The sequence below is a fragment of the Varroa jacobsoni genome, unplaced genomic scaffold (genome assembly GCF_002532875.2).
Source record: "Varroa jacobsoni isolate VJ856 unplaced genomic scaffold, vjacob_1.0 scaffold_178, whole genome shotgun sequence".
Classification (NCBI taxonomy): Eukaryota; Metazoa; Arthropoda; class Arachnida; order Mesostigmata; family Varroidae; genus Varroa; species Varroa jacobsoni.
This window is the reverse complement of record NW_019213080.1, coordinates 20,655-48,126: the sequence shown is the minus strand read 5'-3', so window position 1 is coordinate 48,126 and position 27,472 is coordinate 20,655. Positions and strand designations below refer to the sequence as shown.

Genomic DNA, 27,472 nt, shown 5'->3' with positions numbered 1-27,472 from the left:
CCTTTCTGCTCCTTATCTGCGTCGAAACATCACTTCTTGTCGCCTGAAACAATTCAATACATGTTGCGAGATAATGACCAGCCCAGTTTTTAGCCCCTTTATGGTGTTCTTGAGCTTCTAATTTTTCAGTAATCCTCATAGACTCAAATTGACTGCAAAAATTTGCGGGCTTAACCAGTACTTTCAGGCATGATGGACACACCACAAACAGCACTAATATTTAAGGTCGCTTCGACAGCCATCTGATCTAGGTTAGGAACGAAGCAGGGTAGTTCCTTCGATCAGGATCGTCCAAGCCTGTATCCGGGATCATGTTTTGTTTATTTCACAAATAATAATTACAACGGGTTTATGGAGAGCTAGAGAAAGATGGACAGATAATGTTCGAATGAAATATAATAGGAAACAAAGAATAGAAGAAAGAAACCGGTATAATTTAGGTTACAATTTAATACATGGAAGCTTTGGCGAACTTAGTGGGAAAAACTAATGTCCCATCGAAAGCAACTTGAAATCTTGCTCCGGCCCGTGGAATACGTTGGCCTAATTTTTGGTCGAGTATTTTAAAAGGCGGCAACCTTTTTTAAAAAAACAACAGCGTCTAACAAAATGGTACAGATGTGAGCAAGGCCACTGCCTGCATTTGGTTTGTTCAACTTCTTGACATCAATCTTGCCGTAAATTTGAAAAACAATTGCCTGAAAAGGACATCAGTGCTCACATTGAGCCTTACGATGTCAACACTAAGAATTCGAATTTGAAGAACTCAAATTAGAAAAAAATCAGCTTAGCCGCTCGTGATTAGTAAGGTGTCTGACATTAACTAGGCAGTTCTGATCAGACTTCCATTGCTGATGCAATTCGCTTTCAAGTATGAATTTGTGAAGTTGATGAATTGAAATTCGGACTGACTACTCAATGTTCCTTTCACGTTTGGAGTGGTCAGAAATTAGCAGTACTACTTACCTCGTGTGTTTGGCGCGCATTTTTATTCCTAATGGGTTTGACCTGATCAATTTCGTCTACGAAGGGCCGATCCCGAGAATCTGCAATAGAGCTTTCTGAAATGCGACAAGAAAAACAAAAGAGAATGATTGAAATGTCTGCGAAGCTTAATCTATGAAACAGGTGGCAATTTCCCTGGTAAAATTCGAAACAAGAATAGTTCTAAATAGTCTCGTATACGACGTCTTGCACGTACACGCTAGGTCAGGTCAGCACTGCTTTATTGATCAGTATATTACTAAGGCCCTTATTTGAAAGTATATATGGTGACCAACGCTCTTAGTGTAGCACCAGGTGATTTAAACATGGCAGTTTATCTGATCACCTGTAAGATAATAGCAAATGTACTGGAGTTATAGAATTCACATTTACGATAGCTTCTTTATAAAGTCAGCTATCAATACTCGTTTCATTTACAGTTTTCACTATGACCACAGTTAATTACTAGTTAACTATATTATTGATCACTGTAAATTAATTAGGTTATTTAAAAAGCAACCTTAGTCGCTTCTAAGGCGTGTGGAAAAATGTAGGACTGGCTTCACCGCCTCCTTCTAATTAATGCTTAGTGCTACCGTGAAGGAAAATTACTCATCCATTCTATGAAGCAGTATTGCTACATCACTTTATTCTTGCCGTCCCCCCCACCGGAGGCTAAAACGAATCGATCTGGGCGGACCTCAGAAATTCAATTGACTAGTTCTCAGCCTTATCGATTTTTTTTTTTAACGTAAGTATTTTTCCGTAAGGATCTTTTTGAAACACAGTAGAATCATCAGTAATACAATATGTGTCTAGCTAGGAAATAAGTAGAAGGACAGGTATTAAAAATTACAGAATAAGAGTCATTAAACTAACATTTAAGGGACTAGATGGTGGCCGTATGCCCGTATGATGAATACCCTCTGTCTCTTTAATTGCCAAATCGTTATAAACAACAATGCTTCCTATATCATTATGGAAGAACACTTCTTTTTCTTTTTTAAATTTTGAAATTTACGTTCTCTTTTGTTTTTGTTAGTTCTTATCTGTCGTCCACTAATACGACAGCGAAATACCTCGTACAAAACTAGTAACTAGCCCCAAACACAGCCAATATCGACTTTATTCAGATGTATTGCCATTTGTATATTTTTTAAACGAACTCACACAGCATAATTGTGTATCCAGATAACGACACGTTTTGCTGCTCGTACAATTGCCGGTTTTTTCTATTGTAGTATAGCGACATTTTCTCATAGTCCTTCTATGATTAAAGCCATACGAATTCTCCCCGACGTAAATGTTAAATCCAAAACGTGCCAGTGTTGGTAAAATTTGTATATTTACTTGAATAAATTTAGAAAAAATCCAACTTCCGATCGCGTTATTTTGACTCATTGGCTTTTTTAATTACTTCGTTCAACAATTCCTTCCTCCAACAATGAGGGAATACTTGCGTATCTATCGTCATATTTACATGACTCAATGAAGCGCGCTACGAGCGAACCACTTGTCCGCTACTTGCGAGCTGATAGTATCACAGTAGGCAATTCTTCTACTTCGTTATCATCGCGAAAGCTGGAGCGTTGTCATGAAGTTCAATAACGTCGTACATTTTTGTTCTTCGCCCGATTTGCTTCAGTTAGCATTTGTGCATCATTCCTCCAACCTATTAACAGGTTTCTAATTTAAGTATTTAGCGTAGAATCCCTATGATTTTGTCATACTCAATTCAGTATTATATGTTTCTGTTATATTCTCTCTTGTAGACATGTTAATGAGTTTCCAGCTAGATTCCAGAAAATATAGCTTTCTCTCTAATCTCTGCCCGATCCCCAGAGTATATGTTTCAAAAGTGACTCTGCATGACACTTGTGGAAGATGTAATTATTAGATACTTGCATAGATGACCTTTATTTTTGCCGTCTGCCCCCCGTACAGTTTCATTCGTTGAGGGGCAATAAGGCTCAGATAAATAATGGTTGATTCCCCACTCTCAGCTGATGTTTTCAAATGGATCCACTGTTATTTTCGAATAACTGAATTATTTAATGGTTTGGTGCCGGTGACCGATAATGGCGTCTATGATTATTTCATTGTATTGGCTGGGAACGCCATTGACAATTGTGACTAATTTGATTGACTGTTGTCAATCATGTGGTTCGCTACGTCGCCTATAGTTAGTTTATAGTATTCATTTGTTGGTCCCAAACGAAACCGTTTGCTTTTAGTCATGATTAAAGTTTGGCTGTGGGTCCTTTGCGTTATGTATATCTAACATTTATTTGATTGGTGTATTAATCACCTCGTCGCCTAGTGTAGGCCATCTGCGTGTCGGACTGACCATATTGCCGACCCAGCCATACAATTCTCATAGCATAATCCTACTCTTTGTATTTCTAGCATAAATTTTCTCATTTGTCCCGGCCTCTGAAATTTCTGTTCAGAGAAGTGTCGTTGTTTGTCGTGATTCGGTTGGACACTGTGAAGTGTTCTCAAAATATGCGTAACTTGGTGAAGTTGTTTTTAGTCCCTCCAAAGCGCTCAGTGATAATTCGATTCATCCTGTGTGTAATGGGAGCCTTGCTCTTATTTAATTGAGTTCATATGCTACCATCTATTGTGGTGGCTTACTTCGTTGGAGACCAGGTCTTCGACCTCATCGAGACAAGGAGTCGCCGCTTTAGGTTTTGCCAAACGCACCATCTCTATGGATACAAAAAAAGAAGAAGACATACAACGATTTAGAAAAATCCGCTTACTTTGGCACCTAGTTGGCGAGAAAAGAATTACGCAAGGCCTAAATATGGCTCTTTATCCTACATAATTCGCCTTTGCTACGGTCGATATTTGTTTAGAGCACTTCATTATGCTTTCATAAGAGAGTATCTTTCACAGAGGATTTAGTTTTCCGTCGTAAAAGTTTGTTAAATGAGTTGAATATCATATCATAGTAAAGCGTTGCAAGACATATTTGAGATTGTTCATATATATTATTCTCCGCAATAGAAATATAGTCCTGATATCCCGTTATTCCAGAGAAAGCAAGTTAACTTCGATTATAAACCTTCATACTCCCTGTAGAGAACTCCAGTGAGCCAAAGCTTTTATCCATTTATTGAGCATACTAATTCCGGCTCTAGGGTTTGCATTCTACGCGTCCTGTTTTTTAGCACCTAATGCCTAAGTTTGTGTCAACAGCTCGCGGAATATTAAGCAAATTCTAACTCATCGATTTTTTGCTTTTCCTATTGGCTAGATTCAATCCTCTATATATACAGAGGTTTGAAATCGACTGGTGAAGTCCTGTAAAGTGATTTATATTAGTCGTTCATTATTTGCGGTATGAATTCACCTGCGTACTAGAAAGAAGACAATTGATTTTAGAATAAAAACACAACTTCATTATGATGAAAGCAAAAGGTTCGTCTTTAAAATCAAGATCAGAAGTAAAAACAAAGAAGATTGTTATTATGACCGTCTAAATTTTTTGTGCTGGACAAACGATGGGAATCGGCCGAAATCGGTGTGCCGCATTGTGATTACAACGCTGTTCTTTAAAAAACAGAAGCAAGTTTGCCAAAATGGGAAGAAAATGACGAGGAATATATTGTAAGGATCCCACAGCTGACTCAAAAATAAAACCCGTTTTTGCCGGGTATGGTACTTTAACACGAGCCCTGGCAGGCGAATTTAATGGGGTAGTAAAAACCTCAGATGTAAGTTTTCTGCCGTTAGAGTCAGACGGGACTTCTTTGAAGATAATGGAGCCAGGTAATTTGGTTGGTGTTGTCTACGTCTGCAATAGGCTCCTGACAGTAAGCCATCCCAATCGAAAACACAAAAACACACAGGAAAAATCGCTTCCTTACACACAATTAGAAGAATACGTACTAAATTGCAGGTACAATGAAATCGTCAACAAGTATTTAGGTTCTGAATGTTGGAAACGAATATGCGTTTTCGACAGCGGCTTATGAGTAGCTTGAACCCCATATTGAAGCTGTGGTCGAGGCAAATAACGGCAACGTTGAATAACTACATATCTTTTTAGGAATATCTGTTATTTAGATGCAATTTGTTAATGTAACGATCGAAGTATACCGTATGAGGAAGATTGTGTTCATTTTGTAGAAGCCGAAAGAAGACTAACACTCCAACCCTGGTTTCATCTCATAGAAATAATGATGATTTCGGAGTAGATTTCATTAACTAAACACCCTATAGTGTATCATTTTTAATGAACCCAACAGTTTGTGCGAAACCTCACAAACGCTCTTCGGACACTGACTATATATTTGTAATAGTCAAACCGTTTATGTCTCTCGTTATTAGGTGAAGCCCAATGGGAAGATACTATATGCCTCAACCTTATTAGTTTAAAATCATTCTAACCAATAAAATGGTTCTCGTGATAGAGGAAGCCACATCAGTGTCTTCTAAATGTATTCTTTCGTGCACCATTGATACAGAGGTTGACTTTATATCAACCTATAAATGATTGATAATAAGTGAATAAGTTTTGGCAATTAGTAGCTGCGTTGTTCGTCGCAGTTCTCCCAATAGGCCATGTGGTCCTTGGTCGGCAACAGGGCAACTCGTATACCCGGAAATCGTCTCAACTCCACTATTAAACACATATACGAGACTTGTGTTTGTTAACCGGACCATAAACCTGTATAATAATAGGCTAAGACACTTTTCCTGCAATGCTTTTATAACTAAATTTCTCACACTCGCCCGCCCGCCCGCCCGCCCGCCACCGTCAATGATAACGCCAGCCGTTGTTTTTGTGCGCCCATTATCTTTTAAATTGGAACACGTCATCTCTGCTATGATATGTCACCCGCCCGGATGCCTCTGTCTGTAATGCTATTATTGTTATTATTACATATTTAGGGCCTTTTTTATTGAGATTGGGGTTTTTATCGCCACTCAACCTGTGTGATATAAAACAGCATCACACATGCACAGCACGCGCTCATGAGCGACCGATTTCGTGCACGTATTCAACTCTTTGACGCGCATGATTTGTTTTACAAATACAAAATAAACTGCAGCCCCATTGTTCTGTCATTTTTCCCAATCTTATTACGTAAAACGAGCTCAGATTCGCTCGAACTGAGCCCAGATTCATTGCACCTGTTCTCTAATCCTGTTACTACTTCGTTCTCTTACTAGTCCATAGGAGTTTTTTCGATGTAGCTTCTTTCGGTTCGTTGACTTAGCAAACCCACTGCATTTCTGGGTTTCTTGCTTATTGCATTACTTAGCTGTGACATCTCTTTACTCTTTTTTAGCAGTGCGACTACATTATGCTGCATGTAGTTACAGGTGTACGATTGTCTTGCGTCAACTATCTCGTGCTCCCATCGTAATTAAGCCGTCGTTGTTTAACCATTGACCCGTTACTGTAACTTTGCTTTTCCTCTTATTGTAGAACTGATCATCGCGTTGGAAAGTCCATGCACGTACCGCCTGGGGCGCATCATAACTTCAGGCTCTAAGGTCTCTTTGTACACAGCTACACCAGTATTGAAACACATGCAGTCGACCTCCACTCAACTTCCATATGCACACTTTCTGCTTTGTCTCATTGTGTCATTATCGAAGATATTTGTATTTTTTTTTTCAGGAAAATCATTGAGGAGTAAAGGAAATAAGTAATGAGTAAATATTTTAACCTTTAAGAAATTCCCAATCGTTAGGTAAAGCGCCGTACCCGACCAAATGGCAAAAAAAAAGAAAGTCTGTTCTAATCTGACTTTAGGACTAAGCAACTTTTTTTTTGTATTAACATATTGTACCAGTTCTCAACCTTTGTCAAGGAAGCTGGCCGAAAAGGTTCCGGCCTACACCGAAGATTGTTTTTTTAGCATCAAGTCGATTTTTGTCAGATATGTTGCTTTTAAAGGAGTGTTATATCGCCAAGTGAGGGTACAGCATAAAATAACGTCGCCGGCGGCCTTATAAATACTCGGTCTACTGAATTAATTGTGCGCACTGCGATGATCCCTTGCTCGCCTGTTCGTAAGGCTGTCTTTTCGGGTCGAAAAGACTCCAGAGTTTTCCTATTAATGCGCACCATTACGTTATCTGGTGGCAAGAAGATCAGTCATTTTATGTTACATGTTTATCAACGAACAACAATCTATGTATATGGTTGTCGAGAAAGTATTGACCGGTTTAAGCTAAGGCTAACCTTTTAATTTTAAAATGTTACCACTGAAATAAATATAACGTGATTTTGATCGATGGTAACATCATAATTCTATAGCTCTGAAAATTGTGGTAAATGAATTTTGCATCCCCCCATTGAAGCTAAATTAACACTACTGCGAAACAGGAAGACGACGCCTTTTTTGTCCACTAGTTTTGGTCGATTTTTTTCAGTGTCTGGTTGTAATCCGAATCGATCGTTTCGCCGAATGGCGGCAGCTCATAATGCATAATACCTTTCTACTCCCACTAAGAACATAGCATCACCTTCTTTGGCGTCAGTCAGGACCTCGTATAGATTGTAGAGTAAAACGTGTTTTAACTTTTTTTTTTTTTTTTTTTTTATATTGTAGTGCTTATTACTGTCGCATATGGTTAATTTCGCATCACCTGCGATCTACCGTTTTAGAGATGGTTCGTTACATTTCTTTAGAGTTTCACAAAGGGTAATACGATCGACTAAATAATCCTGTATCAATTCGTTCGACAAAAATCATAGATCTTTTTGCGTAGACAGATTTTTACGAAGGGTTTCACTGATGAATGTTTAGTTCTTCATGTGATATCATGATAACGTGAACGCTTTGCTTGATCTTGAATAAGGAGCGTATAGAAGCCACTAGAAGGAGCATCTTTCATATGAAAATTATCTGAACGGAAGGATCAAAGCAATCTTTAGGCCGTTTGTTTTGATAATGATATCTTATAAACCAGAAACGGTACGTATGTTTTAATGATCCTGGGCAGCATTTGCGCAATAAAGTTGTAAAATAAGGGAAATTTTCACTCATCTTCAAGGCGCGCTATATTTAGGTTGAATTAAGTCATCCCAACCAATTTAGCACACCTACCGCTATCAAATCCGAACTTTAAAGAGTCGCCAACGTTGATCCGACGCAACCTATTTTATCTGAGACAGATAACTTTAAAGACATGTATTTATAAAAACGGTCAATACTTTTTCGACAAGCCAACGTATATATTTACTTTCCTTGAGGTGGTCTGACTTGTTGCAGAAATAGTAACAGCAGTGATTATTGTCATTCTTGTAGTAGCAGATACTTGATTAAAATCGCTTGTCGACCGGTTGTTTTCGCGCCTTCGCCATGCCGAAGAAGCCGCAGGCGAGTAAGGCTAGGTAAAATATACCACAACCCCTATCATTGCATGGACAACAAAAGAAACAAACCATCAGGGCAGCTTTTCGCGCTGCGGACGAGTTCTTCGCTCGCTGCGTGCACTATTGCTGGGTACGTGTGTACGCTGCTGTCTTTCTACGAGTAGATCATTTTCTCCTCGTCCTTTTTCTCATCATCGTCGCCAATGAGAGCTGATTTCAGCTGACCACCAGAGTGGCTCAGGCATACCAGCTCGTAGCAGACTGCAGCAATTTAGGCTGATCTTGTGCTCCGCTCTTCAGCTGGCGGTGCCCTTTGTACTGCCAGTGGCCTCAGACCAATGGCATGGCGCCAGTAGCCCTTGGCTGTAGAAGAGCAGTAGTAGTAAAGATAGTAGTCGTAAGGGCCGTAAGAGTAAAACAAAGCGAGAGAGAGAGAGAGAGCACGCGCGAGCAAGAGAGATCCGTAGCGAGAGAGGCGGAGGGAGCGAACATAAGAGAAATGACGACAACGGCATCAACAGCAGCACCAGTCGCCGCCACTGTAACCGAACAGCGGCAGTAGCAGTAGCATAGCGGCACCGCTACGAGGAGCGAATTCGGCTGAGGAGAGCTGAAAGCTATGAAAAACCGTGGCGGCGGCGGCGATATCGGCCGTGGCGGCAGCCGCCGCCGTGAGATCTCAGGGAAAAGAGCGAAGGGACCAGCGCCATCCAACAGTCATCGGCGGTAGCGGGCCGGACAATTAACCAACGGACTATAATTTACTCGGCTTAAGACGAGGACTAAAGGGGAATCGGACAAATAGAGAACAACGAGTCAGCGAGTAAGACGAACACCGGCCGCAACGACAGCAGCACTGTCGGTCGGCACCAACTGCGAGTGTAGTGAACAGTGAGCGCCAGTCCCCCAACCCTGGGTTGATTGGCCTACGGTCACAGACCGATGCTCCGCATAGACTAAGCAGGACTGGCGGAATCGCGCTCTCCCGCCAGCCGTCTCCTGGTCGCGGAGACGCAAATATGGCGTTGTCATGAGCGGAGCAAAATATTGTTGTGTCCTGGTGAGCGCCGACCGTGCCCCGAGTCCGAAGAGAGCCCGCTGCCGCGAGCCCGCAGCTCGCAGTGCCCCGGCCAGGCAGAGGTCCACCCGGGCTGCCCCCGACACCCACGACTGCTGCTGCTGCTGCTGCTGTTTAGAACGAACTAAAAACTAAGCGGAACGACGGACTTCGTTCGAGAACCGCTACGACTGCCAATACAGCTAGCAGCAATTCCCACCAGCCAAGAGCCATCGAAAGTACCCCCGCCGCCGGAATACCTCACGTGTGAGAGTGCTTAGCAGAAGCTGCAGCTACAGCAGTTGTTGTAGCAGCCATTGCGGCAACAGCAGCAGAGGATTACGTACAGGAGAACCGCGAGCAATAGCACCTCACCAGTTAGCCAACAAAACAGTAAAAAGCAGCCTCAACAGCAGCTTCGATCGCGGTGCGTTACAATTGACTGTTCTTGCTGTTTGCCTTTTTTCTTCGTTTAGCAGAACGAGCTGTGTAAATGTGTTTATATTATTAACCGTTGGTGTATCTGTGTGTGTGTGTGTGTATGCGTGTCTGTTTGCATGTGTACGACGGACGTAAATTTTGCAGTTTGGTGAAAAAATCAAATGTTGTCAAAATTAAGCGTGCTGCTTGTGCTGAGAGCCTTGTGCGGTTTCATTGAGCCAATAAGTTCCGTTTTGAAAGCAGTGAAGCCAGCGAAAGGTATACACGGTGATAAAGCTGGAAATAAATATTGCCGACAACCCCTGCCAGTGGCTATGATTAGCATTGTCACCCATATACATTAGTTACTGCGGGTTAAAGCATTGTCAATCGATCGCCATGTCACGTCAGAAGTGGGGCTGTGAGTTTATGCTTTGCGAAACTGGTCTGCTAATATCCATCGTCGCGCCATAGAACTATGTAATTGGCCATGGTGGTGGTGTCAGTCGCGAAGCAACTTAAATGCTTTATTATGCCTGTCTGTGTGTGTTTGTGTGTGTGCGTGTGCGTGCTGCTCGGCTATGGAGTATGGCTGTCTTGAACAAGCAATATTATCTCTTAAGGGTTGTGGTCCAACTTGTGGTTACAACTTGTTGTTTCAGTGTCCGAGGCGTTTGAGTAGAAAAAGGAAACAGGTGAAAGTAGCTGCCGCTGGATTGCCTTTCGATCATAAGAATCGTGTCTGCTGAACCCTAGAACAGTTGCGTGTATGCATTGTTTATGTAGCTTCGAAGCGACAGAGCGACAATATGTCGTTTCCAGAAGGAAAACAAATCTTGAAGAACTGGATATTGTATGTCGTGTTGAGGACAATGCGGCCCTCGATTGATATGTTTATACGTTTAAAAATCGAATATTCTCCCTTGCAGCCATAGCGCCTGTACCTCATCAAATTGTCGTAACGATTCCAGTAAAGTACTATTATAAGTACCAATATTATTGTAAGATGCAATAAGCGCGGGTTTTCATGCCTGTAGGACGCATATTTAGCGTGTAGCTAAGCACAATGCGCTGCAGGGAACTTTTTGTTCCCTTTTAGTGCATAAGCTATTTTCCCGCGACGATTGCTAGATAACTAGTACACGAAATGGTGTTGTAAGTACAATTGTGATGAAACAGCTGCCTAAAAGGGTTTCGATTCGATTCTGTAACAAGTGTACCTGTGAACGGGGGCGCCAGCTTGTGGGCGCTTCGCCCGCCAAAACGTCGCCTTGCTAGTGTGCTTATTATTGATTTTCCTTAGACTCTACTCACTTTTGTTTTCTACAAGATTATCACGACATCCTTAAAAGTGAACACAAGTGGCAGCAAAAAAGACTGTATGGATTCTTTGCTGAAGACCTCCTTCCTTCGTCCGAGCTAATCAGACCTCTCTGCTTTAGCTTCGTGTGGCACCTTATCTTTTTTTTTAAGAGGAATCTGGTTATGTCTCTAAATTGTTTCACAGTACGTGTACCTATAACTAGCATTATAAAATAGCAAATATGCTACCGAAGTACGGTATATTTGCCGGGTTTTCTATCACGCGTTTCATCTGCGACATGGCTCGGCCCGCCATTCAGTAATCGATCGATCTGCTTTGCACCGTCGGTCGAAGCTTCCTCGATTCCCGTCGCTGTTGTTAGAGTAGCAGGTATAGTAATAAAGATATCGACCGCGAGTGTTTCGTGAAATCGTGCGTCCTGTTTTCACATGGTTAGCATGTGATAAAGCTTCAAATGAAATAAGCCTGCCAGTCACTACCGCTGTACGGTGTTATTACGTGGTGGACGTTGCAATGCACTATAAAAGATCGTCTCAATGATCGTCTTTAGCCTATATAGCAGTCTCCGCGCGATGAGTGCTGGCTAGTGGCGAAACACGACTATTTTGATTATTTTTGTGCGAAATTGGAGGAATTGCTTGAAAATGCATTTCCACAACTATTACAACAGGACTGTAACACCCGCGCTACTAGAATAACGATTCATTCAGAATTCAGACGATAGAGGCTGGAAGCTGTCGAATAAAGATTCGATAGTTTTTTTAACTGAAGCAGGATGCCAGCGTTTACCACGTACAAACAGTTGGATGTATCGAACGGTGTAGAGATGACTGCAATCTGACTGCTGTTACGGGTTCGTAACTGGCTACACGCTTAGTTTAGCTTAACAGTAGAATTGTCGTCATCGCGCTGCGGTGGCGGTACTGTTTAATATTGAAGTTTATGGAGCACACGTAATAAAATCGTCTGTTCGAGATGACAAATGCGGCCTGACCCCTTGAATGATGGAAGTTTGAAGAGGGATGCTGGAACGGAGATTAGTTGGACGGTGCTGGATTTTAAAGGTTCATTAGCAGTTGTACGTATGGCATTTGTGAATATTCCTAAATGTGCAGGCTGGGGGCAGCCGACAGCAACTCCGTTGAACGGGATGATTTTTCACTTCACTAGTAGTTTATTACGATTATACATGATGAAAATACATATATGAAACGACCGAATGTTTGCAAATAACAAAATTACCTTAAAGGAACAGCCGAGTTTCCAATTATAATTGTGCGTGTACCAACACTGGGCGTTAGTGCCAGAAAGCATCGTCCTCCGTCAATTTAGTTGTTCAAATTACACACACATATCAAACGCTGTCCAAACACAAATCGTCATTTTGTTATTTTAGGTCAACAAAGAATCGATCTATAGTTGATGCGCTTTCGAAACCGTATCTTAATTATTGCGTTACTAATCGGAGTATGTATACCGTACACAGATGAAACATTCGAATGTGCTCATAGGTTTCTGCTATAGGACAGCCTTATGCCAGACTGCTATGGTCCAGATAAAAGACGCCCAACTCTGGGGTTGGGTAAAAGGCAATATTTTTTTAATCGATTTGCTAGTGAAAGCAGCAGGTGCTCAGTAGAAACACCGCAGTTCAATTGTTAGTACCGTGATCTATATCGGGATCGATCGTGAGGCCTACACTTTCGCAGATACAAGCTCATCGAATCGAGCAGTCACTGCACAGGTTTATATTATTAGAAATTAGCAATTCAACCCCCCGCTCAGTCATCATCTCTTAAACTGGATTTAAAGTTTGTCATAAATTTTATATAGAGAGTGGGTGCTTTGACTAATAGAAGAGAGTCTCTTCCCCGGCTGACTTACCTGTCTCTTTTGTGGCAGGTTATTGTCTCGAATGTGTTGATAATTCTTCTTTATTTCAGTTCAATTATAGCACTTACTACAATTCAAAGGCGCAAATAAACCAGTAAACCAATTCTTGTGAAACTGTTGTTACACAGAACAATTCACTCTAAAAATGTAATGACTATTATTTCTTCCCCTAATCATATATAGTAATGTAAAAAACACACAAAATAAACTTATATATACAGATTATTTTGCAGGGCTATTATACAACGTAAACTTTTGTCCCTACTGTTCGTATCTTTTGAACCTAAGATTATCTGTAGCACATGCTGCACAAGACGTCTGGTGAAGGAAAAGACACTTTACATATTGCCATTAGCAGTAGTTGTTTAGGTTCTTATAATATATATATCTTATTTATCTGACTAATCTGGCTTGCAGATGGCTGAGGATCGGTGGACCACGATACGTTGTTAGCAGTGTGGGCAGACCCACTTGCGCAACGTTTTATATCCGACAAGCTCCGAGCAGCAGCGTTCTGGTGTGAGTTGGACTTGTAAGGCCGGCCGAAATATGAAGTGCAACGGTACGGAAAACACCGTTGAAGGCGAACAACCTCCTCCGGCGGCCTCAAATGACGTCCCGTGTGAAAAGGGCACAACGTCGAACGGGTCCAAGGAGCCAAGTCCATCGCCCCACGCCAAAGCATCACCGAGCCTCAACGATAGCCTCGGGCAGGCGCTTGACGCTGCTGCGAACGGAGGATCTAGCAATGACCCCAATCAGACGCCAAAGGTAAACAATGGGTTGTTTAGAATTATATTCTTTTTTTACTGAGTATGTATTTATTTTTTTCGTTATATTCGTCTCAAAATTGCGAGAATTTAATTCGTTGGAAAATTTGAAGCATTGACATCCGCTTTTCCATTTATAGGTTGAACCGAAGCTTGAAAGTTCACGACCAGGTTCGGCATGTCCCGAGGGGCCTGGAGGCCCTGGTGCTGACTCTCCCTGGGGAGGAATGGCCATGCCGCATAAACAAGAATACCCGTCCACATCCACGCCTGGGGGTAGTCAGACAACGCCGTCCAATGGGCCTCCAGGTCCCCCTCAGGGGCCCTCTCAATCGTTTGTGTTCACAACTGTCATGGCAAACCAGGCCGCCGAAGCTGTGCTTACCGGCCACTTCGCTTCGATTGTTCAATTTCATATTGCGCAGCCGGGCACAAGGCGTATGCTTGAACAACGGAGAGCTATGTTGAATATGGGCCCAGGAGGACCAAGTGGCCCTGGTTGGGGTCCACCCGGGCCAAATATTAGTGGTCCAGGTGGTAATGGGCCGGGTCCGAACCAGCCTGGCTGTATGAACAATCACTTTCCTCCAGGACAGTTCCAAGGGTCACCGAACGGAGCGCCGTTTGGACCAGGCTGCCCGAACGGACCCAGAGGAATGGGTCCCATGGGTCCGGGAGGGCCGATGGGCTCGAATTCGCCAATGGGAGGACCCCCTCAAATGAGCGGTCCTGGAGGTCCAATGGGACCTGGAGGACCGCCAATAGGTGCTGGTCCAAGTCTAGGAGGACGGAGTATGCCCGGTGTTAAGATACCCGACGAGAACCTTACGCCACAACAGCGGCAGCATAGAGAGGAGCAGTTGGCCACGTTACAAAAAATGCGCCAAATGTTCCAATTGGGATCTGAAAATCACCCGCAGCAACCCAGTGGATCCGGTGGACCCTCAGGGGGTCCAAGTGGGCCAGGTGCACCAGGTGGACCTGGTCCGCGCGGCATGATGCCCCCGCATGGCCAACATCCCGGCCATCCGAACATGCCGCCAGGCGCTCATCCCATGGGCCCAGGAGGACCTTGTCCGACAATGGGGCCTAATGGACCCTATGGGCCTGGCGGTGTCCCGCCAATGGGCGCCCCCAAAGGACCCCGTGGACAATTTACACCCAACCACCGACAGACAGGGCCCGGTGGACCCCCTTCTCAGGGATCGCAATATAATTTCAGGTGAGTGCCAATCTTCTAATAATTTTTGTTTATCGCATTGGTACTTCCTTATGGCCTGTACGATGGTAGGTATAAGAGAATTCAATTCTCCTCTCTCTTAAAATCAATTTGTATTGGGAATTCATGCCCATCAGCTAGTAGTACTGTATAAAACCGTCCGTTGCAACATAATAAAAATGCAATGAATTACATATGCACGCGCGAGCGAAGTTTTTTCCTTTCATAACCTACCTTTTTTCAATTGTATGTTCTGGCTTGCATTTTTGATTTGGTCCTATTATAGGCCACCGGATCAACCGCGGCCTATGAGCCCGGCAATGATGGGTCACCCGCAGAGTCCATACGGAGGTCCGATGGGTGGTCCTGGAGGACCCGGTGGTCCGTCGCCCGATCCCTCACAAATGGGTGGACCCATGGGAGGTTTTAAGCCGTCGACGTCACCTCAGTTGCCTCCTCAACCCGCTATATCTCCGCACCTCAACCCTGGCGGTGGAGGCCCAGGAAAAGCCGGGAAGACAGGTCCAAGTGGCAATCCAATGTCGCCAGTCGATATGCCCGGTGGCATGATGTCCTCCCCTCAACACCTTGGTTTCAATACCATGGATGGTGGTCCTCAACCGCCGCAAGTTAGTGGACCTGGCGGGCCGACGGGCGCATCTCAGTCCGATAATATGATGCCCAACGATCCGTAAGTAAAAGTTAACAATAGTCATTCCCATACTTTTAAAGTATCTGTATGGTCGTCGAAATCGAGGTATTCCCAAGGCATTTCTGTTACCTCTATTTTTAGTTTTATTAAATTATATACTTCTGATTACATAATGTCCACCCCATATGGTGATGCAGTCGTATGGTGTTTGTTTACTAGATTTAAGGACAGGTAGAGGGATATAACATGTTTAGCTGAGATAAGTGGGCGAAAAAAATCATAAAGATGCAGCAAATTAATTGCGTGATGATGACTGCGTAATTATAGTTGTATAAACTATATAAACTATAAAAAACAAACCGAAGAAACTTGTCTGAAGAGACTGAGTGAGCGTATAAGCAGGGTAAGAGACAGGCCAAACGGAAGAAGGACGAAAAAGGCAACAGCACAGCTCAGACTTTTTTTATGTTTTCTCTGAAAGTAGGATCCGAAATCCAACCCGGTTGACAAACAGCCTAACTCTAGATAAGGAATTGTCTGACACTTTTTTTTTCTAAGGTAATAGTTTTCCGCCTTATTAAGAGCAGGGAAATGGCCAATGCTTTACTAGACTTATCTAAAAATGTATTTTTTCTTGGAACTTCCATTGTGGCTGTATTTAATAGCTCTATCTATACTTAACGAAAACCCGAGAACGAGGGATAATGAAATGACTTTTAATGAAAATAAATCATATTTATAACTTGATATTCATTAGCTGTAAATCACATAATAACAAAGCACTTTGTAACTATTCCCGTAAGAAAAATAAAAAAAACCATAGCTCAGAAAAGTTTTTGAAAATGTTTTATAGCTTACGGGTTTTTGGAGTCTATTGATAATTTAAAGAGAATTTGATAAATGATAAACAAAAAGCAGATTTTATAGTGAGAACAGACGTTGTTTTATTAGGTAGCCCAAGATAAAACTATACAACTCTTATTGACTTTTGATTCGAACAGGTTTGAAACTAGGTTTGAAAATGATGACCGTGGCCTAAAATATCAGATCGATAGAGGTTTGGTGAAGAAGAGAAAGACAGCTCCTATGAGAAGAGAAAAAATTCTGCTAATATGTAGGTTGCGTAGCTACGAGGCTGAACGGGCTTGCCCCTGCGATGGTGCAGTCCACACATGTTTGCCTATTGGACGTGTGAGTCTTGGAATAGACCCGTCTGTATCATTTTGCAGCTCAGCCGTTTGAAACAATGGTTCAGAACGTAAAAAAAAAATCATTATATACGTCCGAAACAAAATGTAACATTTCGTTTCGTGCTGGGGGTAAGCTCTCTGAAGCAACACTTACCTTGCAGAACCGGCCCCAAAGATATTTTTTTACCCGGTTGGTTTAATGATTTAGTAGGTAGGTAGCCTAATATTCTATAAAGTGAGTCTCGTTCTATTAACGTCTCACTTTTCTTTGGCTTTTTAGGTTAGCGTCGTTAGAAAATTTTGATAGCAATGGTATGAGTCACCCAGGAGGCCCAATGGGGGGTCCGTCGCCGGGTCCTGGCGGAAGGATGGGGGGGCCACCTGTCTCTAGCGGACCAGGCGGGTCACCATACGGTGGACCTATGGGGCCCGGTGGTCCGGGCGGCCCTCCAGGAGGTCCGCGGGGTCGCACCAACGTTCAAGTACGACCGGATGCGCCAAATACGATTCAGTATCTCCCCGCCAGGAGCCAGGGACCTGGACAACACCCAGGAGGACCTATGCATAATCCTCAGCATCAGCGACCACCAAGCTTAGACTTCTTACAAAGGTATGAACCAGTTCGCATCGTTCCAGTTATGTTTGGACCTTGGCGTATGTTACGCCAACCTAGCGGCCATTCGAGTATTGTAAACATAGTATAACATGGGTCACCATTAGAACGCTTTTGCTGTCTTCTTTTCGTTAAAGAGCCTGTTTGTTATCATTCTCCGTAGTACAAATATAACAAAAAATTTTGAATAGTGTAAGTAATTTCAAATTGTCTATGGCATATTATAATCTGATATAACTTTTATTAAACATTTGGATGGTTCTAAGAGTGTCAAAAAATGACAGCTTTATTAACATCAATACTAACGTTGACTGTAATGTCTTCGCATGACTCTCCGTTTTCAGATATACTCGACCTCAGGATATGAATAACATGAAGGGAATGCCACCCGGCGGACCCGGAGGCCCTATGGGCGGAGCAATGGGGCCGATGGGTCCAGGTGGGACTCCAATAAGCGGTTCTGGAATGGCAATGGGAAATGGCCCCATGGGCGTTGCGGGACCAGGACCGCAAGGAGGTCCTGGAGGTCCAATAGGACCCGGAGGACCAATGGGTAATGGCCCAGGTGGTCCTGGCGGACATCCCGGTGGCCCGATGCAATATTACCCTGATCAACAACAACCACAGGCCGGACCGGGACCAATGGGAGGACCCTTTAACGGGCCACCAGGTCCAGGTGGCCCTGGTGGACCTGGTCAGAACAAACCTTTCTATGGAGGGCCCATGACTACTGATCCCAATTATGCTGCACAGTTCCACAACTTTCAACAGCAGCTTTACGCTACCAATACAACGAAGGGCCTTAAGTAAATTCGCTAGCCAGCTGGTAGTGTCCCCCAAAACAACAAAAACAAAAGCTCCCGTTGAGTTAAGCTGCTGGATTTTTCTGCTCGAAACGAATCATTTAATGGTTGCATCGGTCTTACGACCATGATCTTTTCCTCATTCAGAACTATAGCACTCTTCAGAACATTCTCGAGAGTTTCAGTTTTGGTCGTCGATGAGAGAATGGATAGCGCAACTTCAGCCGATACCGGAAGACAATGAATGAAAGCCATAGCCGACGGAGGTTGCAGCACCAGCAAGCAAACACGTGATGGGTTCAGTCTACTCAAAATAATTTCCTGTACATTACGGCAAAGTTTTCGCTTTATTCTGCGTCAGGACTGCGCCGTCTGTAAAAAAAAACAAACAACAAAAGGGAGAGAACAAAATTCGTAACGTAAGAGAAGATATAGTGTGGTTGGTGGTGGATAAACAAAGTGAAAAGTGTAGCTGAATGGTGAAGTGGTGACGTGATCATAATGAAAAAAGGGAAGGGTGAACCAAGTTGCTCAAGTTGTGTCTCATGGATGATGATGATGATAGGCGAGAGATGTGGCTGTATTATGGGCGTATAAGTACTACATACATATTACAGTGTGTTCCATTGTGTCCCCCTTCCGCTGTTGATCCATCCATAGAAGTATGTGCGTGTATCAAGTTTAAACCGAGAAAAGCAGAGAGCGAGATAGAGAGAGATGTGGAGAGAGCAGAGCTAGAGAAAACCGTTAGAATATCTTGAAGGTTGGCGGCAACTGAAACAATGCCATACCAGGGCGAGAACATACCACGACACTACAACTAGGTTAGGGTCTATGACACAGATCGCCGATATTAAGCAGATAACCAAGACCACTGTGCAAGGAGGTTTCGGGGAATGCGAACCGTCACATGTGTACCCCTTGCGCCAAAATGCAAGTCGGACTTTAACAATGACGACTGAAGTAGGCAAGGAAGGGGGAAATGGAACTTCGTGTATTATCATAAATGAAGAGAAGGTCGTCGTGAGTGAGGTCAACGGTTGGCCACCACTGCTAAACGGGTCAGATCGTTAGTGGAGCGGTGAAGCTATGCCGACTCTGCCCTTCAGGGCTGTACAGAACAAAACTGCGATATTCTAATTATTATTACTCTTTGCAGTAGCAACTGAGATACAGAAAGACGGAAAGAAAGTAACGAACTGATGAAGAAGACGAGGAGTATGCTGATACTAATATTATTATAATAAATATTAAGGATGATAGACTGAAAGGACGCGAGAGAAAGAAAGGAAACGAAATCTATAACATTGATCTAGCAAAAGTATAGGGTAACAGGGAGATTATTATAAATAAGAAATAAGTAAAATGAAATGATGAAATAAGATGAAACAATATAACTAGATAAAAGGATAAAAGAAAGAACAAGGGAGGAATAAGCGAATAATGAGAAGCTGATTAAGCTATTGAGAGCTATGTACAGATAATAACGAGATGATAATAATATTGACATTATTGAGATGAAGAAGAGAAATGCTTGCTACAGACATTTACGTAAAGCAAGATAATTATGTGCAGATGTGAGAAAAACAAAGCGAAAAAATTTGTGAAAGTTATGCGGACGATGACGACGCAACGGTGAATGGGCGCTACGAACGAATATCGCGACAATGACGGCGAAGGACGAGCTGGGAATCTATAAGGCCTAAAATGTTAATTATAGCGAGATAATTACATTATGAATGATAAATCATGATGACGGTGGTGGTGACCATAACGATGTGAAATAGAAATTCTTAAAAATCACAGCGATATGCGAGCAAGTGAGGAAGAGACAGGGGAACAAAAAAAAAAAGATAAAATGATGAGTAAATGTGTGGAGAAAAAGCGAGCTTGATACAAAAGGAAGCAACCTAGTGAATTTGTGAGATACGAACGTGCCGAGTAAGAGCAGTGAAACGGGTAAGACAGCTCGATTATTTATGGTCGCATAGACGAACATACCCTTTAAGTAGCACTCTCAGTTTCCCCACACTTTACTTTAATCATTATCGTGCAAGAATTCGACCAGACTAAATCCTTCCGGGGGACGCCTTTGACTACGGTACTCGGATAAGAAATAGAAAACGTTGCAAGCTCGTTGACTGAAATTCAACCCAAACCAAATTACTAATGAGAAATGATAGTGCTATGGATACCAGTAGCGCCTTTGGCTAACACACAAGATCCTTTGGTTCACATTGCAGACACATGTGTGTAGAATAATGAAACAAATATGCGAATATTTTCATGATGATAGATTTAAGTCTAATTTAAAGTGGATAGCATCAATAATTGTAATTTTATTAACACGTGAAATATTACATGGTAACGAAGTCGTATCACGCGAGTCTATAAAAAAAAAAAAAAGGAAACATACATATTCCTTGCTTTTATTTTTGTATTGTTCGAACGACCTCCATGGGTAACGTTGATCGATGGTGGTCTCTTTTGAATTTAAATATTCTGCCATGTGGACAAATTAATTTCTATTGGTCGATCTAGGTAGCTTACCTCTTTTTTGTTTTCCGTTTCTTAGCTGATTCATTCTCACTAAATACCGTCCAACATTTATTTGGGTAACCATAACTGGTGTATTTGTGTAAGTTTGTAACATGTTGGCTACCTTGCCTTTGTAAACTACAAACAAAATGGAATACCGAACGGACAGTGGTGGTTCTGAACGACAGAAGAAACAACACCTACAACAACAAAAGTACTGACAACTAATCTATTTCCTGTGCAAGTTATCATTTTCTTTAATTTTTATTTGTTTTTTTATCGATTTGTTATTTTTGTTTTGCCAAGAGCAAAGCGAGCTCTGCTGGTTTCCAGTGGTGTAAGGCGAAGATCTCAGGTTGTGATTTAAGTTCGAAGTGACTACGGCGATGCCGACGTAGACAATAGCGATATTAACGCCTGACAACGACAAATTCTTGTCTCTCTTCCTTTGCTGTGTCCTTTTGCGTAATTTAGTACGTTTTAGTGAAGTCCTTATTAATGACAAAAATCACAATTGAAGCCCATCTGGCTGACGGTTTCACGCTTTATAAATCTATCTGATTATCAGACATTAGCTGGATTGTCTTTTTTTTAGGCAATCTCATAGCTATTGTGCGTTACACTGATTTTTATTACCTGAATTGGTAGAGGCAAGGCAAAGATAAATTCGACAGTTAATACTAAATTGCCAATATCGAACCAGTCAACGACCAGCATAGGGAAAAACGGCGGGTCTCGTATCCTAGGTAGTCTCATATAGGACTGTCGACATGTATATGGCATAATTTCTTTATTGAAGAGAGAAGAGAGATTAAGGTCTTGCGCAAAAAAATATTTTTAAGCAGTTTCTCGGCTGCGAATGAAGTTGATGTCAACGGGGTTGGGGCGGGTATTTTTCGTGTAACTGTGGCCGTATGTGTCGTATTTAAGAGGTTAGTTTGTTATTTTTAGGCAGAATGTCAAATGTAAAATGGTTAATGAATGCGTATTTCAATGATAACAAAAAAAATCAGCAGCAGCAGAAAAAGCATACGCCGCACCGCTATCGAACGGGTCTTGCACTACGAAGTAATTGTAAAAGTCGCTGTTGTAGATAAAAAGAGCGTCTAGACGCCTGTCTGTGTGAGTATGTGCGTGGGATAGGGAGTCCTTCGGGGAACGGCTATAAGCGCGTCCGAAGCAGCAGCTGAGCATATCGTGATCTCTATACTGAGAAAAAGCATGCATTTTTTTTGTTTAGCTTAACATGTTTTCCACAAGAAAAGAATAGAAGCCGAGAAAATATTCATATATTGATTGCGAATACGGATTTCGATAGGAACATCTCGACTTACAATTAAAAAAAACTATAAAATCGACAGAAGTCTACTATCCGTTTTCACTATTAAGAAACATCAAGGATTACATTATAGCTTACGCCGTGCGTCGCCGAGAAAAATTATAGAGAGAAAGAGAAGGAAATAGAGACATTTCCCGCTGGTCTGCGTTGTTTTTTTGTGTGTTTCTGCGTGTTTCAGTGAACATGTACCACGTACCTAACTTTTGTAGTAGTATTTATTATTGATACAATTATTGTTCTTCGTATGACTATACAATGTTCTACTCGCAGAAAAGAGCTGTATTTGTATTTTTTTGAATGTGTACTTTGTGCTTCCATTGATCATTAATCTATCCTCCACACAGGCTTTTAATTTTCCTATATTTCAATGTTTTGGGATGTCTCTTCTTCTCCAAAAGCACCGTCATTCAGCCGGTCTGAGTCCGTCGGAGTTTCCATTTCACGAAATGAAAAAACGAGAAAGATAAAAGGAAAAGAAAGAACGAAGATGATCATCACGCTCTTGTTTGTAAATAAAAACCAAACATAGCAGCTATTCTTGTGTGTGTTTTTCCTTTTATATGTAAATTTTGGCTTTTTAGAAATTTAATTAATCGCATTAGTTAGCTTAGTTAAATTTTTCTGCGTATATTCAAACATATATTGATTATCGTCGCTGTGTTTGAGAAAATACTAGAAGAGGTTACGCGATAACAAGCACTGCAGCATACAATCAGATTAGATATAAGCACAACGTTTTGTGTGTTGTATCGCTTATTGAAGTTTATTTACACAAAATATATTACAGTGCGGCTTAGAAATCTGCCTTCGAGTATTTTTTAGAATACATAGCAGGTTTCCGCCAGAAGATTTTACCTCGACATGGTTGCCTATATGAAACAATTACTAACATTATTGTTAAACATTTTCGATCATATTGTATATCTATATAACTATGTACAGTCCGGCTATGTTAAAAAGTGCCTAATATTTACATATAAGATATGAAAAAAATCGTTGGCATAAATGTCGAATAATAAAACGAGTGGGTGGCTAACTGACTTCAAATGGTATTGTAGGGTTGTAGTTTAACTGCGGGCTGCTTTATATTGATGTATATATGTACTTTCCCTTCTGAGGGTCTATCTTAGGTGTATTCTTTCCTGGATTTTTTGCTTTTAAGAATTTCTGAAATTCTGTTAGCGTAATTTGAAACGTAGAAGCACTGCAGAAATTGACTAAAAGATGCAATTTGCACACAAAACAGCTAAAGTTCAGGAATCTTTACGTAAATCAGATCTCATATCCCTTTAAGCTTTTGTACATGTAAGCCATAACTTTCACCGAGTCTTTCGAATGCTTACATTGCAAATTTCAGAGAAAACATCTGTTGATAGCTGAAAACGCTAAGGGAAATAGAATAGAAAATATCTAACCCAAAAAATTGACTTTGGCGCTTTTTCACAATTATGCAGTGTACGATCACTATTATTGTCTAACTACGCAAAGAAGCGAACCTATTACTACCTGTGGCATTACCTGACTAAACTAAGTACGGTATTTCATGTGAATAGACTTTCGATAGAAAACTTCGAAATATACACTTGAATATAAACTTAGACTATTTTCGCGCAAAAGAAGCGTTCAATAATGCTGCTATCTGAAACTATAATGTCGCGGACCTGCCAAACACAGCCAAAAGCAGGTCAAGTCAACTAAATTTCTTGCTTAAGGAAATAATCCACTATAAAGCTTAAAGGTTATACGAAACGCAAATCAATTCTTGCTATTTCCAAGAAGTTGGCTTACAAGATTTCAACGGAAGCACTTCATATATGTACAATTGATTCATAGTTGAATTCATTTCATGATGCATTAATGTATATTCTATGGAATATCAAATCTATAATAGGGAAGATAAAAGAAAGGAGAGTTGGTGGATAACCGAAGAACAGTTACGTCCAAGGGAAGAAATTTGTGTGAAGAATTAAGCCTAGGATGAAGTACAGCAAAAAGTAGGCCCATACTAGGTTGCGTTTTTCAGATTTAGCGGCCGCCCATAACGGGACAGGCGAGGCACTAATAAGGATTCGTGTGGCCACTTGTATGTTTGCGAAAAACACACATATGGCTGAAAGAATTGCTGCATGCAGGCAATAGCTTGCTAGACGTTTATAGTAGAGTCGACAGAAGTGAGCCACAAAAACAATAACTGGAAGTGCTAAGAGAAAATTTGGTGTTTGTTTTAATTGCCAGTACTTGAAAAACCCAACGTTCCAATATTTGGCTTGAACAAAACTGTATGAGAATGGCAAACGGTAGAAGCACCACTCAGATGCATTTATGCCAATCTGCTTATATCCCATCTCGGCTGCATAAAGCCGCACCTCTTTGACCGCCTTCGGCTGTTGATGGGGAAAGCAAAAACTATCCCAGAAGTAAAGTTGAACGATGACATTGCCAAGACAAGCAAAGCCGGCTCGAATAAGTAGGCTAAAGGCGTATTTGCCTCGCTGATATCGGCGCCAGGCTTTTTCTAGGTAGAAAATTGGTACCAGACTCGCATTCGAACGAGTCACACTTCCTATAGCAAACATGACCGTTGCTAGGGTATCATACTCCTTTTCTAAAAGGTACAGACCCGAAAATGTGACGAAAGCAAATAGCGACTCAGTGTAGCACGAAGCGAAGAATATCGAGGCTGGATTAAATGAGTACATTTTGACGACTTGCATCGGAAGGTGACGATCATCAAACATCAATTGTGTGAGGTAGAATAATGCGACTGCAGACAGCACGAACGATACGTGCGTGACGAGAACGCAAGATATCAAGACCCAGCTGGATGGCGAAAGAATATCTCCGAGTACATCCTGAAATAATAAAAAAGATTTTGTACTATGTAGCCATATATATTTATAGCACTAAAATAGCTGCCGTAGTGCAGCTTGCTGTGTGTCTGAACAATTTCAAACAATAAGAAGTACTTATATGTCTAATTTACCGTTAAATTTGGCTGTGTTTCGACAAAATGTTCGACTGAAGCACGTTTCCAAACGTTTCTTTTTCACCAAAGCGGGGGCTGCAGTACCACTTCAGCTTTGCCAATGAAGACTCAATCAAATTTGAATTTTTAGTGTGTACTCACATTAGTGAGTGAGTTGGAATTATCCATTCGAAATCACCTTTCAGTTCAACCACTCACCTCAAAAGCTTGAGCGAGTATTCTGGCCAAATAAGGATAGCCAGGGAAGAATGCTGTCATATGCTCATAGGTATAGCCAAACTGTGCTATGTGCAGGAAATACTGCGAGTCCCACCGAGTCAGACCTTCTAATAGAGTATGCACTACTCGATCGCTTAATGACCATCGCTTCGATTCCAAAATGATCAACGGCGAGCGAAATGCATCCGCATTGTAATCCTGTATAAAGTAATTAAAAAGAAACTGCAAAACACAAAAGATGCCTAATCATTAACTCTCATACAAATACACGAATAGGTCTCATTAAATAATATAACAATAATAATGTAACTCTGAAATAGCATATTTTTTCTACACAGCCATCTTACTGAAAAAATTGTTATTGGTATTCTTATACGAAGACTGCGACACCTGTTCGCCCAGAATATCGGACAAATGAATTAAATTCTACGTTGACTTTGTTCAAGTGGAACCATTCTTGATTTAAAGATGGATGTCGAAAGCTCTTAAAAAAGTATCAAGGGCATAGTGAAAAATAACCCGTAGTTACCACAAGCTTTTGACCTATATACTTATTTATTATTGCATGCAGATATGTGTAGATAAGCGTTTTTACAATAGAAAAAAGCGCTCCATATGATAAAATTCAGATGTATATCGATAGCACTCCGAATACTAAGCCACCACAAAAAAAAAACAAATAACTGTAGAAAGCTGCACGTGCCTGAAGCAAAAGAATGAGCGCACGTGAACTGGCAGCAAACTTAGCTACATCCCATGATGTGGTACTTCTCGGACTTGTCGATCCCGGCTGCTCACGGTGAGGCTGAGAAATTGCTGGACAAAGTTGAGTTAATTGCGGCCAGTTTGGAAAAGAAGTAGAAGAAAGGAACACGGCTCTTATAAATGAATCGGTCCTAGTGAACAGGCGGTAAAGGAGAATGTCTGGTGTCACTCGGTAAAGCAAATCTGAATAAAGTAATTATCAAAAAAAGATTAAATGTTTTATTTTAGCACCCATTAAAGGATAATTCTAACCAATTAGTTAAAAGGCAACCACTGTATTATAGAGAAGCTTTTCTTTTTTTTACTATAAGGCGATAATCATATTAAATAATAATGTGCAATTGCGGAATATTCAGATTTGACATTATATTATAGGGTACTGACATAAATGCACGAATGCCTTCGCGCCGGTTGCCATTTAAATGCTTTAGATATTTTGATATTTACAGCTACAGAGACTTGCTACATGATAATGAAATTCCAATATTTACATTTGTGTAGCTATATTAAGAGGTCAATTAATTTCATTATTACAAATACAAAATAAGCTTCTCTGTATCAACGACTAAGAGGAACAATGCCAAACCGCTACGAAGTGCCAAAACTTGCTTGGACATCAGATTCGCGTACGTTCTGGGGTACACTTCTGCTGTATACGAAAATTGAAGGATTGGCCTGCTCGAAAAACTGTATTAGGCATCTAATGCCTCCTGCTGGTTCGATCTTTTCATTCTCCAATATGTCTAAGTTTGGCAATAGAGTAAGAATTAATTCCCTTTACGGAACACATACATTGAATACGAATCTGTTCTTCAAAAGCATTTATGATTTTTGAATACATTAAAAAAAAAAACGATAAGTCGAAAAGGTAGCACTTCTTGAATATATCCATCTTTAAATATATTCGAACCGATAGACATTTTTGGTAAAGCCAATCGTGTTTTTATTACCCTAATAAAAGATTTCATACCTGCTAATAATTTTTCGAATATGTTTTGTGAAGGCATTTTGTGAGAATCGATTCGCTTTAGAACTGTCAATAGACAACGCGCATCAGCTGAAAGCTACGCGAGGCTGCTAACACGCCCTCTCAAATGCTCTGTAGTGGGAAGGCTGACTAACAGCACTCCCCTCCTAACTCGCCGTCTCAGCTAGAAGCTTCAAGGCCTCACGTCCGATCAGACTGGTTTGACCTAGATGATTACTGCCAATGAATGAACTGTACGTTTTGGGCAAATTTTGTCGGGCTGTTTACAGAGGTAACTGGCCAAATTGCTAAACAATTTTTCGACTAATATAAAATATAATTTAGTGCTATCCATTACAGTTATATTTGGTCAACCGCGTCTTCTTCTTGC

The 27,472-nt window shown here is 41.4% G+C and overlaps 2 protein-coding genes and 1 long non-coding RNA gene across 5 annotated transcripts; 1 reads left to right on the top strand and 2 right to left on the bottom strand.

The window, feature by feature from the left end:
• Positions 1-1,046: 1,046 nt before the first annotated feature.
• Positions 1,047-11,165, bottom strand: LOC147753846 (uncharacterized). The gene is made up of 3 exons (XR_015315410.1): positions 11,118-11,165; positions 3,622-3,695; positions 1,047-1,061 (listed from the first exon to the last, which is right to left on the bottom strand). It is a non-coding gene; the product is annotated as an uncharacterized LOC147753846 (long non-coding RNA).
• Positions 9,074-22,679, top strand: LOC111271635 (uncharacterized). Its single transcript, XM_022852570.2, has 6 exons — positions 9,074-9,810; positions 13,438-13,791; positions 13,931-15,012; positions 15,296-15,700; positions 17,132-17,461; positions 17,809-22,679. The coding sequence occupies exons 2-6, from the start codon at positions 13,570-13,572 to the stop codon at positions 18,272-18,274; spliced, it is 2,505 nt and encodes an 834-aa protein (XP_022708305.1). The 5' UTR covers positions 9,074-9,810; positions 13,438-13,569; the 3' UTR covers positions 18,275-22,679.
• Positions 18,558-27,465, bottom strand: PIG-V (phosphatidylinositol glycan anchor biosynthesis class V). 3 transcript variants are annotated; one of them, XM_022852599.2, is made up of 5 exons: positions 27,085-27,465; positions 26,053-26,297; positions 25,329-25,571; positions 24,765-24,996; positions 18,558-18,639 (listed from the first exon to the last, which is right to left on the bottom strand). In XM_022852599.2, exons 1-5 carry the CDS (start codon positions 27,119-27,121, stop codon positions 18,596-18,598), a joined length of 801 nt encoding a protein of 266 aa, XP_022708334.1. In that variant the 5' UTR covers positions 27,122-27,465; the 3' UTR covers positions 18,558-18,595. The 3 variants fall into 3 exon arrangements, with proteins under 3 accessions (XP_022708334.1, XP_022708315.1, XP_022708325.1); XM_022852580.2 differs by lacking the exon at positions 18,558-18,639 and having other exon boundaries at positions 22,880-24,996; positions 27,085-27,454; XM_022852590.2 differs by lacking the exon at positions 18,558-18,639 and having other exon boundaries at positions 22,880-24,996; positions 26,053-26,165; positions 27,085-27,452.
• Positions 27,466-27,472: the final 7 nt, after the last annotated feature.

Coding starts and splice junctions, on each gene's coding strand:
- LOC111271635 (XM_022852570.2), top strand. CDS start 13,570: ATGAAGTGCAACGGTACGGAAAACACCGTTGAAGGCGAACAACCTCCT. Junction 13,792..13,930: donor ACCCCAATCAGACGCCAAAG/GTAAACAATGGG, acceptor TTCCATTTATAG/GTTGAACCGAAGCTTGAAAG. Junction 15,013..15,295: donor GGATCGCAATATAATTTCAG/GTGAGTGCCAAT, acceptor GTCCTATTATAG/GCCACCGGATCAACCGCGGC.
- PIG-V (XM_022852580.2), bottom strand. CDS start 27,121: ATGCCTTCACAAAACATATTCGAAAAATTATTAGCAG. Junction 25,572..26,052: donor CGCTCATTCTTTTGCTTCAG/GCACGTGCAGCT, acceptor TGTGTTTTGCAG/TTTCTTTTTAATTACTTTAT. Junction 24,997..25,328: donor TACTCGCTCAAGCTTTTGAG/GTGAGTGGTTGA, acceptor TTATTATTTCAG/GATGTACTCGGAGATATTCT.